The sequence below is a fragment of the Sinocyclocheilus grahami genome, unplaced genomic scaffold, assembly GCF_001515645.1.
Source record: "Sinocyclocheilus grahami isolate Dianchi unplaced genomic scaffold, SAMN03320097.WGS_v1.1 scaffold646.1, whole genome shotgun sequence".
NCBI classification, from domain to species: Eukaryota; Metazoa; Chordata; class Actinopteri; order Cypriniformes; family Cyprinidae; genus Sinocyclocheilus; species Sinocyclocheilus grahami.
The window spans coordinates 430895-445157 of record NW_015505825.1 but is presented as its reverse complement, the minus strand read 5'-3'; the positions used below and the strand labels follow the sequence as shown (position 1 = coordinate 445157).

Genomic DNA, 14263 nt, shown 5'->3' with positions numbered 1-14263 from the left:
AAGACCTATCACATGATGGGTCCAATGTGTCTAAATAAGGGCTAGGAGAGTCGTGGCATTTGCGATTGTAGCTTTGGCAAGACATGGAGTCTGCACACATGCACGGTGAACTAAATGGTGAAGTCTCAGATTTGCGTGCCTGCTTTGCTTTAAAAGGTGTCCATGTAAGGAACATAATCAAAACCAATCTAGAATATAAAATAGAAACTGCAACTTTTGTTGGAGACTGCAGTCAGGTAACACAATACACATGACCTGATTGATGGACACAGGGAAGAAGGTCAAAGTCTATCAACTGTAATGGTAGTTACCTTTCACTCTGATAACAGTAAAGCAGAGACAAACATTACAGTAGTAAGCGCACATAATCTATGTTTTACTATTCTCTTCTATATAATTTTATAATCTGCAATCAGTTTCTATTACTGTATGAATAAATATTGCCCAGTTCATCTTACTGTATACAGTCATCGGCTTCTATTTATATAAGCCATCCATAACTTATGTTCAGTCGGAGCAGTTGTCTTATTGGATTTCAGCTTGTAGTATGTATGCAAATACTGGTCTACAGGCAGAGTGTTTAAAAGTGCATAGCAGTTTTGTTGAGGAAATGACATGCAGCTGAACTAATCTTATCCAAAAAAAAAATATATACATATATATATATATATGTGTGTTTTTGTGCAATGATTATTCAAACTCTACATTCAATGTGCTTGGTAGAATTTTAAGGTCAGTGCAAAAATCACTTAACAAAAAAGTGATGTTGCATTTCAAGAAAAGTTACATTTAGGAAAATGTTCTATATAACTATCTTGTGATTATAGCACTTGCGATGTCAGAGTCATAGGTTTGATTCCCAGGGAATGTATGAACTGATAAAATACTGATTTGAATTCTTTAGTGTAATGTAAGTCACTCTGAATAAAAGAATCTTCTAAATGCGCGAACATACATGCAAATAACCACTTGAATGGTAATAAATGGGGACATTTAAATTGGCTGATATTGTATATTTTTATATAATATCATGTAATGTAATTTATATATTATACAATATAACAATTTTATATATTATATAATATAATTTTATATAATATAGTATAATTTTATATGCACATTTAAAATAGTCATTTAAAAGTAAATTTTATTAATTGTAACTAAAGCAAAAAAAATAAGTTTTTTCACACAAAAGTGTGAATAACTATTTTTAAATGTTTTTAAAAGAAGCTTCTTATGCTTATCAATGTTGCATTTATTTGATCAAACAATATAGTAAATCAGCAATATTGTGAAATATTACTACAATTTGAAAGAACTGTTCTATTATTATAAATGTTGAAAATGTCATACATTTCTTTCAGGATTCTTTGATGAACAGAAAGTTCAGAAGAACAGCACTTATTTGAAACAGATATGTTTGTAACCTCACATACTGTATGTCTTTACTGTCACTTGATTAATTAAATGTATTCTTGCTAAATAAAAGAATTGATTTATTTTATATTTAGAAAATTAATACTCTGAAGCTTGGAATGCTTTTGTTTCAACTATATTAAGCAGCAAAAACATTCATATTATGTCATTTTTTAACACTGATGATAATCAGAAATGTTTCTTGAGCAGCATATTCGAATGATTTCTGAAGATCATGTGACACTGAAGACTGGAATAATGATGCTGAAAATTCAGCTTTGATCACAGGAATAAATTACATTTTAAAATATATTACAACAGAAAACAGTTACACGATTTTGCAATTCTGACTTAATTCTTGTAAGTCAGAATTACATAAAAAAAATCTTAATTATTCCAATTTTATGAGCAGAAGTGTATAAACCAGTAAGTAGAACTGCAGCACGTGCCATGACCTGCAGCTCAAAATTGTAAGGTGTGTAATCTTGAAAATTACTGAATAAAAAAATAAAAATTACGGTCTCGGGAATATCAGCAGCCACACATGTAAGTGATAGCCATGAATGCCTTTCTAACAGGTTACATTCCACTGTAACTCAGCGTGCTTGAACTCCTGAAGAAGCAGAATAGAGTAAACCAAAACCAAGACCTCTCTGCTTACGTGACATCATTGGATTGCTCTTTAAAAAGCCATTCCAAGGGGGTGGATATTGAAGTTCATGTTCAAGCCATAGTATTAATAGACACCTGGATGAGGCGGTGATAAAATACAGTATACATACTGAGTCAGTGGGCCAACCCTCTATGAACATATCCAGAAACAAACGTGAGAAAATCTCAGAAACTCAGACACCACCAAAACCTCGCAATAACCCTCCAAGGCCAAAAGTTCCAATATTTTCCAATTACACCTATTATCACAGGAATAAATGACTATCCAGCTGAGCAAAAGCAGCGGGCCAATGCTGTTGAGAATTACTGTGATCTCTGCCCTCCAGACAATCTCAATCTTTTTCTTTCTTTATTTTTTTTAATCTTGCCATTGCCAAGAAAGTCCATTTACACATGGAAATATCTGCTTTGTTATTACAGTAATACCTGCAATCTAGGACAGTGGCAGTCCAATGAAATATTACCATTTAAAATAACTGTTTTTGAAACGGTTGTCCATAAAATGCATTGCTGTTCTGTTGTAATTAATCTTAAAGATTCCTAAATGCATCTACTTTCGAAAGGCCAAATAAAGTGCTTTTGCTTTCACCTAGAAACACACAGCGTCTCTCTGACATGCTGCTTCAACACTAACTGCGGTTACTGAAACCACGCCTTCTTTTGCTGTTGAGAATTACTGTGATCTCTGCCCTCCAGACAATCTCAATCTTTTTCTTTCTTTATTTTTTTTAATCTTGCCATTGCCAAGAAAGTCCATTTACACATGGAAATATCTGCTTTGTTATTACAGTAATACCTGCAATCTAGGACAGTGGCAGTCCAATGAAATATTACCATTTAAAATAACTTTTTTTGAAACGGTTGTCCATAAAATGCATTGCTGTTCTGTTGTAAGTAATCTTAAAGATTCCTAAATGCATCTACTTTCGAAAGGCCAAATAAAGTGCTTTTGCTTTCGCCTAGAAACACACAGCGTCTCCCTGACATGCTGCTTCAACACTAACTGCGGTTACTGAAACCACGCCTTCTTTCTTTGCGTGCACATTTGGGCCGCATTATGCAAATATTTCCACATAGTGAGGTAGATATGTGGGGGCGTGTTAGAACGAGCCGTTTTAGGGGGCTTTAGGGGGCTTGTTATCTATGCACAATCAGCTTGTAACGCTCCAAAGAGAAAGGAAAACTTGAAATCGCATCATATGACCCCTTTAAGAAAAAAGAAGGAAATTAATAGTTTTTGTCAGCAAGGATGCATTTAATTGTCAAAAAATGACTGTAAAGACATTTATAATGTAAAAACTTTTTTTTTTCTCAAATAGATGCTGATCTTTTGAACTTTCTATTCATCAAAGAATCATAAAAAAAGGATTCACAGTTTCTTCAAGAATATTAAGCAGTAATGTTTCCTACATTAATAATAAAAACTAAAATTAATAGTTAAGCACCAACAATAATTAATAATAACTGAACAGCAAATCAGCATATTATAATGGGTTCTGAAGGATCATGTGACACTGAAGACTAGAGTAATGATGCTGAAAACTCAGCTGCGCATCACAGGAATAAATGACAATTTACAATATATTCCAATAGAAACACTTCTTTTAATTTAAAATAATATTCTATAATACTATATTTTGATCAAATAAATGCAACTTTGGTGAACATAAGAGACTTCTTTAAAAAATAAAAATAAAAAATAAAAATTGTTACAAGTTTTTGAATAGTGTACTTTCCAAATGGTGTTCATTTATGCTTAAACTATTTCCACTGGAAATGCACTTGATAGCAAGCTAATGCTATGAAGTCACATGACATATAACTTTTATGCAGCAATTGAAATATTTCAACTGGAAATGCACTTCTTCTATAAAGTGAATGGTACACAGTCACATGATACAGTATATAGCTTTACTTTGCAATTTACTACTGTCCAAATTCAAGACACACATGCATATGTAAGTATTGCAGTTGCCTGGAATTTGTGTGAAAGTCTAGGAGAAAGTACAGGTGGCACAATATATGATATATATTCCACTCATGTGTCAATCTTTAGTAAATTATTAATAAAGTGGTGACAACAATTAGTGGAGTCCCGTAGAACAAGAACACTTGAATGAAACACTTACTCACGGTCCCTAAGCCTCAGGCTAGTGTACTCCTGTATGCTCCTGCTTAGACAGACTCCAGAACCATTCCTCTGATAGTGGTACCCATTATCCAAAAATATTTCCTCTGTAGGATCTCCAGTGAGAAGCAGGTGCTCCAAACCAAGAGTCAACAAGTGAAAGAAAGCATGACTGAGAGGTTAGGCGGGCTGTAAAATCAATGAGTCACAAACAGGGACAGTGAAGGTATTATTCTATTCCAGGGACAAGAGGTGCAGCGCTGCACATGCTTGCTCTATCAGTGATTGTGTGCAGCTCCACTGCTGCTGAGCTATATTTAACCTCTTCGCTTATTCAGTTGTAGCCAGTAGGGTGTGAGAGTGACATGAGGCTCTCAGAAGTGACAGCTGAGCCTTCGGATCCTCACATCAGAGAACCTCCAGGCCTGTTACTCCACCCGCATGCAGTCTAGGTACTGCTGTGACAACACACAGTGTAGGAGTTGACCTTATGAAAGCTCAAGCAGCAGAGGAATTAGCTGAGCCACCTTAGATTAGCAACTATCCTGTTGATTTCCATTATCATAAAATAATATATACAAAACCACTTCACAGCTACTTTCTTTCTTAAAGGGGTCATATGATGCGATTTCAATTTTTCCTTTCTCTTTGGAGTGTTACAAGGTCTTGGTGCATAAAGAAGATCTGTAAAGTTGCAAAGACTAAAGTCTCAAATCCAAAGAGATATTCTTTATAAAAGTTAAGAGTCTGCCACGCCTACCTAAAACGGCTCGTTCTAACACGCCCCCACATATCTACCTCACTATGTGGGAAGATTTGCATAACGGCGCACAAATGTTCACGCAAAGAAAGAAGGCGTAACTTTTATTCTCGCTGTAGTATTGTTGCTGCCGCCATGTCGTGAAGATGCTGTGTGCCTCGTTGTGAAAGCGAAACTACTTTGTTTGGCCTTTCAAAAGAGGACGATATCGCTTCGTCATGCCTGGAGCTGATCCGTGCTGGTCGCTGAGGAAATACGACAACTTTGCGCTGTGGATTGCCGGATCGGCTTTCACCATGGACAAAGCGGAGTCCAGCCCGGGGTCGTCACATGTGGTTGCCGCAAGCCTCCTTCGTCGAATCCGCCGGCTGCGCCGTTCGCTCACTCAGGCTGGTCTCCGCATACTCTAGGTCGCCGCTCACTCTAGGCCGCGGTGTGTGACGCTGTTTCATTGTGAAAGCAAAACTACTTTGTTTGGTCTTCCAAAAATGGACACGACCAGAAATCAGTGGTTAAGTTGTATTTACAACACTGTTCCAGAACACCAGCCAATTAAATGTGTGGGACACCAACTCTTCGTTTTGCATCTCTTTCATTTCATGGATATAACGAGTTATCCGAGTCAAAGCGTTACAATTGGCACCCGAACAACTGAAGCTGGACCCGTCATCTATGTGGAATCTACTGCGATGAAACCCTAAATCTACGGAGTTGGGGAGCTGTGAGTGTGAGAGTGTTCAATCAGCATCGTGGGAAGATGGTGAGATTAGCTTGCTAATGCTGGGTGCCATGTGTGCGGGGAACGCCTGTATTTCTGCTTGAGTGGATGACGCTACTTTTTTGATGTGAAGAGGACATCGGATTAATTAAAAATATTTAGACTTTGTGTTTAATCGGACATTTTGATATCGATCACAAGCTGATGGTGACGGGGTTTTTTTTACGAGATAATTTGATTTGGTAAGTAGTATTGAGGGAGTGCTCTAATTGCAAATTTTTCTCGGCCTGTTTCCCAAGTGTAGACTGACATTTTGTTTATAACCTTCCTGGGGATATTTCGGCACGGATTTGTGTATGTGTGCGTTGAACTTGACTGCACACGTGAAGCGAATTTGACGCACAAGCGAAGAAAAAAAAATTTCTTTTCAAAGACGATTCGGGGTTAATTTTTGTGCATTGGAACTGCGTTTTGAACATTTTGAAGAAACAATTCACCCGTTGGAACAGTTTTTCTTCATCGTGAACTGAATTTACTTATGCTGGACTGAAGAGTAGTTTCTAACTCTGGACATATTTGCATGGTCAAGTAACTTAAAAACATTTCATTCAATTCAAAACAACATTCTCTTGCTCTGGGTCTGTTGAGGTAAAAACACAAATCTCACATAAAAGAGACAGTGAAAAGGTGTGTGGTGTTACTACTATTACTAACTCAAAGGGATTGTTGATGTGAGGTTGAAGATTTTATTGATGGTGGGTGCATTTTAATAGCAGGTTGTATTTTTCGGGGTTAGATTTAGAATTTTTACACTTGCTATATTGTTGTTTATGTAAATGCACATTTACTGTGATGGCTTCTCACCCAGACCTTAACACTGTCTTGACCTACACATTACCAGATTCTGCCCCCAGACAGAGACAAAAGTTACCACAGCGAGTGATCCTGGAGAACTCCTACAAGCTGAAGTATCTGTGTTGCAACGGTGCCTCAACGATTCTCTCCAGTTGCAGCAGAGTATATTAAGACGTTTTGGTCCTCCTGATGTCAACACCCCTGCAGCGCCATATGCGCAGCTACCTCCTATGGCCAACTCTACACCACACAGCCGTATTCCTCTAGGCCAAGTGCCATTACAAGGTACGACCACTAATGTTTCCCATAGAAATGTGACTTTCTCACCACAGCCCAATTCTTCTGATGTGAGTAATACTAGCAGAATCCTTGCTTCTGTACTGTACCAGTCAAGGCTTGAACCACCTGTGTTTGCGGGAGACGGACACGTCAGCCCTGAGGATTGGCTACAATCAGTCAGTGTTTACAGAACCTCCCTTGATTTAACTGACGCTCAAATTCGTCTTGAGCTGCCACGGTTTTTAGCAAAAGAGCCAAAGAAATGGTTCTCCGTCCTTGACACACATGTCGTTACATGGGCCCAGTTCTGTGATTTCTTCAGGAAAGTCTTTCTTCCTTCCGACAGCCATGAACAAATAATGAGAGGTATCTTGGACCTTATGCAAAGCCCTGAAGAACCCCTTCCTACCTTTGTGGCTCACATGCTAAGGGAATTCAGAAAACTCCTCCTCCAGAGCAAGAACAAATCGACCTTATTTGTAAACATGCTCTTCAAAAGTATATAGTTGCTCTCTATGGAACTTATGTTTCCTCGGGCATGGATCTTCTACTGAGGGCTCACGAGCTCCATGTGGTCCTGGGACCAAGTAAATGTTCAGTGCCTTCAATGCAGAGTAAAGGTAAATTTGGCAAAGAAACCTACTGTTACAAGTGCTCACGCCCTGGTTTCACTTCTCGTACATGTCCAGATTGTAACTCACCTTCTGGAATGTGCTCACAACAAAGTGAGTCCCCTAATGCACATTCGGAACCTGCTCTTGATGCAAGGGATATGAACAACCCCGAAGGTAGCAATGCAGGGGAAGGAAATTCATTTGTAAGAGTCAAGGGAAACTCCAAAGGGGGGAGGATGATTCGCAGAGGCAATCCTCCTTCCAGAAGATAATTTTGCCTCAACCGACTAATGCTGCTGTTCCGGAACAACCGGTCCTTTGTCATGTGGAAGATCCCACATCACCTTCCTTTTGGAACACTCCATTTAGAGTTAAGATTAACCTGCATGGCCAGGTGTTAGATGCTACACTTGACACTGGCGCATCGCTTTCTGTGGTCCAAGCGGACATTGTTCAGAACCAAGCCAAACTGAAGGTTAACATTGAACCATGGTCTGCTCCCCCAATCCAACTAGCAGATGGTGGGGCATGCCAACCCTTAGGGCTGACATGGTTGGCTTTTGGCTTCATGGGACAACGTTTTTATCACCGGTTTGCCATTGTTCCACGTTTACCCTCAACCTTGGTCTTGGGGATGGACTTCATGTTGCGTGCATCAATCACCATACACATCCCATCCAGAATTGTTGTCATAGGCAACGATCCTTTATTAATAGAAGAGATGGAAGGCAAGGAAGTGCAGGAGTTGGAAAGCAGTTTGTTATTTATGGAAGTCCCATCATCCGCACTTCGAGAAAAGATTGAGGAAGCATGTCTGAGTAATGTTGAGAAGGAACAGCTGTCAGGGCTAATTGAAGGTTTTTCTGACCTCTTCGACGGTCACCTGGGTCGCACATCACTAACTGAGCACTCCATAGACACGGGGAATGCCAAGCCAATCCACCTTCCCCCTTATCGAACCTCCCCAGCTAAAATGCGTTTGATTGAGGATCAAATAGGAAAAATGTTGAACAACGGCATCACTGAATCTGCAACAGGCCCTTGGGCCGCCCCGGTTGTGATTGTTCAGAAACTTTGTGGTGAACCACGATTTTGTGTGGACTATTGTGGGTCGAATCAACTTACCGTGAAAAACTCTTACCCATTACCAAGAATCGGTGAGTCCCTTGACTTCCTTTCCACAGGGAAATTTTTGACTACAATCGACCTTGCTCGGGGATACTGGCAGGTCTCCATGGCGAAAGAACCAAAAGACTGCTTTTGTTTCACATTGTGGGCTATTTCAGTTCCGTGTGCTTCCATTTGGTCTGTGCAATGCACCAGCGACCTTTCAAAGATTAATGAATAGTGTCCTGGCTGGTCTCATTTATAGGTGCTGTGCAGTCTACTTGGACGACATTGTTGTGACTTCACCCACTTTCAAGCAACATCTCGATGACCTCAGGGAAGTCCTTTCACAGCTCAAGTTTGCTGGGTTGACCAGTAAACTGGTCAAATGCCAGTTTTGTCGTAGAGAGCTCGCCTTCTTGGGGTACCGTGTCTGTCCACGTGGCGTGCTGCCGGACCAGGACAAAGTGAAGGCTGTTATGGACTTTAAAACTCCTGTCAATGTGAAGCAAGTGAGGCAGTTTTTGGGCCTATCAGGCTATTACCGTCGGTTCATACAGGACTAAGCCCGCCACGCTGAACCACTGTTTGAGCTTGAGGGTCTCCATGTCACAATCTTCACTGACCACAGTGGGCTCAAGTGGTTGATGTCCCGTCCCAACCCCACTGGCCGCCTTGCTCGTTGGGCTCTCCGCCTTCAGGACTTCGATTTCAATATTGTCCACAAGCCTGGACCTTGAAACAAAGTGCCTGATGCGCTGTCGAGGAAATCCTCTAACAGATGATGTGCCACCAATGGACCTCCTTCCTGACTACGCTGTGATTGGTGGTCTGGATCTCTGTACGCTATCTTCAGTAATTCTTACGGATCGATCTCATGTCACGCAATTACAACTTGAAGATCCAATCTCAGGTGATCTCCTCCGTAAAATGGAGGCAAAGCTCCAACAGGGTAGCGACGGGGATGATTGCTCTCAATATTCCATTCACGATGGCTTGTTGTACTTTAACGATCCCAAACCTGCTTGTGGCATCCACCCTTTGAAATGTTTAAAGCTGTATGCTCCTGTGTCTCTCAAAGGTACCTTGTTGAGGTATTACCATGATCACCCAACTGCAGGTCACCTAGGAATAACCAAGACCTTGGCCCGACTGAAACTCAGGTTTTTCTGGCCTAAGATGGCATCTGAGGTGAAAATATATGTAACCTCTTGCACGGTTTGCCAACTAACAAAACCAAGTCAGAGAAAACCTGCCGGTCTAATGGTCCCAATTCGGCCCCAAAAACCTTGGGAGTACGTTGGGGTGGATTTCGTTGGCCCATTGCCACATACTCCCAGTGGCAATGCTTACATCTTGGTTTTTGTCGATTATTTTTCAAAGTGGGTTGAGATTGTGGCAGTGAGAGAAGCTACTGCTCAAGTGGCAGCAAACAAACTGCTAAGTGAAGTGTTTTCCCATCACGGGGCCCCCACTTATCTAATTTCAGACAGAGGTTCCCCTTTCGTGAGCGACCTATTCGAATGGGTGCTCACTCTCCCGGGAACAGAACATCGCCTCACAATGGCATATCACCCAAAGACGAATGCCACAGAGAGGGTGAACCAAACTCTCAAGACAGCAGTTCGAGAATACGTGGATGATAAACATACAACCTGGGTCCGATATATCCCACAAATTTGCTTTGCACTACGAACAGCACCTCATGAGAGTACGGGGTCAACCCCCATCTATGATGTTGTATGGGAGGGAGTTGAACACTTCATTGGATTTGGTGACTCAGCCTGTCTGGGATGGAATGGAGGAACCTGAAATCCCTTATCCCGAGAGCTTAAGATTGACACTGCAAGAGGCACATGACCATGCAAGGGCAGCCCTGGAAACCGGTCACAACAAACGGAAGCAGCACTATGACAAAAGACATCGTTCTGTTTTTTTATGCCAGTGGTGACCTCGTCAGAGTGAAAACCCACCCTAAATCAGATGCTCTGGCCAATTTTACAGCAAAACTAGCACCACTGTACTCTGGTCCATACCGTGTCACTCAAGTTTTGTCTGATGTGAACTACAGACTTGCAAAGTTGGACACAGGACAGGATGCTGGTGTCTATCATGTGGTGAATATGCAGCCTTTCCACACTTGGAACGCATGCAGCAGCCATACACCAAGTGGACCTCAGGATGAGTCTGAAACGACCGATGAGGGGTTGGAGGACAGTCTGCTGGTGACACAGAGGAGTGAGGACCAACCTCAAGATGCATGCTTTTCTTTGCCTAATGAGGCTGATGTTAATTGTGACGATTTCACTGACAATGCACGTGACGTGACCAAGAAATGACATGAGTAGTTGTACTCATAATGCTGACACTGACATTAGTACATCTTCATGACATACACATCTTCCTGACTTTGACGTTGATCTTGAAGGTCATCGTTACAATCTCAGACCTAGACTGGCACCTAGAATCACCTCAGGGTGGTCAGACAAAAAAATGGACTAACGAGTATCATACTGACAGATTGGATCTGAAGTAGTCATTTGTTTGCTTGTTCGAATTTCTTGTGTTTAAATGTTAATAATAAGCTGTTCTTTCCTTGTATAGCAATGGAAATCTAGAAAGCATTGTTCTAATTCTTGTTTTCATGTGTTCGGGAAAAAAAAAAGAAAATTGTTTTGCACTTATGGGTTGGTTATACAAGCTTTTGTTTGTATGTGATATGTCTTTGAAAAGCATACTGTATAATGTGTAGCTTGTACTGACATGTATGCCAATTATTGCCTTCTGTATGTGAAACATGTTATGAGTTGATGGATTTCCAAGTTTCCATGTATGGAGCTAAATTTAAACATTGTCCTCATGTTGTGTACGGCTGGGGACAGCCTTTTTCTTTCCGGTGGGGAATCTGTAACGGCCAAAATTGTGTATTTGCTTGCATCACATTATAATTTGGTGTGCCCTTTAAGAGACTGATCACTTAACTTATAACGCACGCTATGTGGTGATGACATAGAAGGATTACGTGCCTGTGTAATGAGAACCACTATGGATGATAAGTTCGCTCTGCCTTCTTGTTATTATTTTGTCTTGACTTTTATTTGTAACACCAAGAAAGAGTTAATCTCTCATGTATGAGAGGAGCGCCTTGCCCTGTACCAGCCAATTAAATGTGTGGGACACCAACTCTTCGTTTTCCATCTCTTTCATTTCATGGATTTAACGAGTTATCCGAGTCAAAGCGTTACAATTGTGAAAGAGTGATGGGTGGAAAAAGTCAATTTCAATGCTTTTGTGTTCTCTCACAAAAGTATTGCGTTCCTCTGAGAACCTTAATGGAAATAATATGGGATGAACATTTGTGTGCAAAGTTTCTCACAATAACACAATATTTTTGTGTGTGATTTCAAAGGTGTATGTACATGTGTAGTCACATTTGTATATGTATGTGTAAATGAATCAATTTATATTTATATGTGTAAGTGTAAGGCTTGTGTAGGTCACACTTTAGTTTTGAGACCAATTCTCACTATTAACTAACTATTATCTATGAGTTTTGCCTTAGTAAACTCCTAATTTTACCCTCTTGTGTATAAGTGTGAATGTATGTTTATGTATATAAGTGTAAGTGTGTATTTGTAGATTTATGTGTGTAAGGTATGTATAGATGTATATTTATAGTCATGTGAAAAAGAAAGGACACCCAATTGAAATCCATGTTTTCCATATCAGTACATAGTAATAATACAAATAAATAATCTGGTCAATGGCAGGTCTTAAAATTTGGAAAATAAAACCTCATGGCATATCACACCGTCTCATTATTTATTTAGCAGCTAATTGTTAACTATTAAGTGTGAGAAGCACTATAATTTGGTATCGGAGTAAAATGGTTGAATAGCTTCTCAATCAATCAATCAATAAAGCAAGCTTTGGAATTCATATGTAGATCCATGGTACACTCACAGAGTTTGGCATAATTAGTTTGCAATGAAATCACCAAAAGGCTTATTGATCGTTAATTATTATCGTAATTTGTATGTGTCCTAATGATACTGAATACATATTTGTCACTTGCCAGACATGACTGAACATATTGCTGTCCACTGAATTGCCATTGGTGCCTGATGACTGCAGTATGCGGCTATATTTAATTTTTGGATGTACTGCATGTGTGTATTGATGGATGGATTTATTTATATATGTGTGTTGTTGACCGGGTACTGTTATTAACAGTATTTACAAATTAATTTCAAATAAAATTGAGGTTTGGAGCTTTTTGTGCTCAGAGGACTTAGTTTTCAGTGATGAGGGCAGTAACTGATGCTCTGCTGCCCTCTTGTGTTTACTTAAATTTACTTTAGTGTTAGTATTACAGAATTATATTAAGTTGCTGTTTGTATGGACTCAAGGTAAATGCAGCTTTAAATGTAGCGCGGTCACTGATAGGCTGCTGCAGCTGCTGGCAGTCTGATTGACAGGCGATCTGACCAATCGTCACGCGTTGTTATGTGCCTCCGTTGCTGTCCGCCATTTAATCCGACAAACAAAACAGTCCGACAACAAGCATGTCAGGCGTAGTGAACTAACTAACTTGGAAAATGGTGAAAAGGTGCACGTATGTGGCTTGCAACGCAGACAGCAGGTACCCAGAAAGGCTGGGCGACATACAGTTTCACCCGTTCCCTAAACCTGCCAGAAATCTGCAGAAGTGTATGAAGTGGATAAGTTTGTGTGGCCGGCCTCAGCAGCAGCTCTGTGACAGGCTGAGAAACCATTCCACAGCCAAACACATCTATGTGTGCTCAAAGGTAACACAGTTATACATACTGCACCTTTTTAACTCTGTAGCACAAGCCTTGATTTATGTACGTTTTACAAGTTGCTATAACCAGAGAAATGTATCCAACCCTCTACGGACACCTTAGCAATTTAATCACCATTGGCTAGTACATTTTTTAGTTTACTCGCCAGACTGATATACTATATATATATATATATACACACACATACATACTGTATATGTATGTTTTTTAAAATGGCACAGCTTTTTAAATATCTGAAAGTACTCTCTTAACATCAGTCAGTCAAGCATTATAATATGATATCAGAATAATCAAGTATTATTTAATGATAGAACTTTAGTAATTAGAATTAAAACTTGGTAACCATGAATGAATGCATAGACATTTTAACTGAATTTAGGACTGGTGGTGGTGCTTTGTTGGTCATTCAGGGTTTCTGTAAAAAAAAAAAAAAGAAAAAGTAAAACAACTAACAATAATACTGATAAGATGATGATAATAATAATAATACGAATTCTACTAATAAGAACAGTATAACACGCACTAAGGATTAACGAGCTGCTGGATTCATTCTGGATAATCAAAACAGGGATGATAATAGGTGAGCACCAGCCAATGAGATTGCCGTTTGAGCATTAGTTCCGCCCACTACAGGAAAACCCGGCAGTTTTTAAAGGGGTCATATGATGCTTTTTTTTAAGATCATTATTTTGTGTATTTGGTGTAACAGAATATGTTGACATGCTTTAATGTTCAAAAAACACATTATTTTTTAAATACTGTACATTATTGTAGGTCCTCTATGCCCCGCCTCTCTCAAACGCTTAGTTTTCTACAAAGTCCCTCCTTCCGACAAGCACAATCTGCTCTGATTGGCCAGCTGACCCAGTGCATTGTGATTGGCTGAACACC

General features: G+C 39.8%; 1 protein-coding gene across 1 annotated transcript in view; it reads left to right on the top strand.

Moving 5' to 3' along the window:
• The first annotated feature begins 12953 nt into the window (after window positions 1-12953).
• LOC107558453 (uncharacterized) overlaps window positions 12954-14263 on the top strand; it is a 12504-nt gene continuing 11194 nt past the window's right edge. The window contains exon 1 of the mRNA XM_016242118.1: window positions 12954-13357. Coding sequence (XP_016097604.1) covers window positions 13148-13357 — 210 coding nt within the window. The 5' untranslated portion in view covers window positions 12954-13147. The remainder of the gene's footprint in view (window positions 13358-14263) is intronic.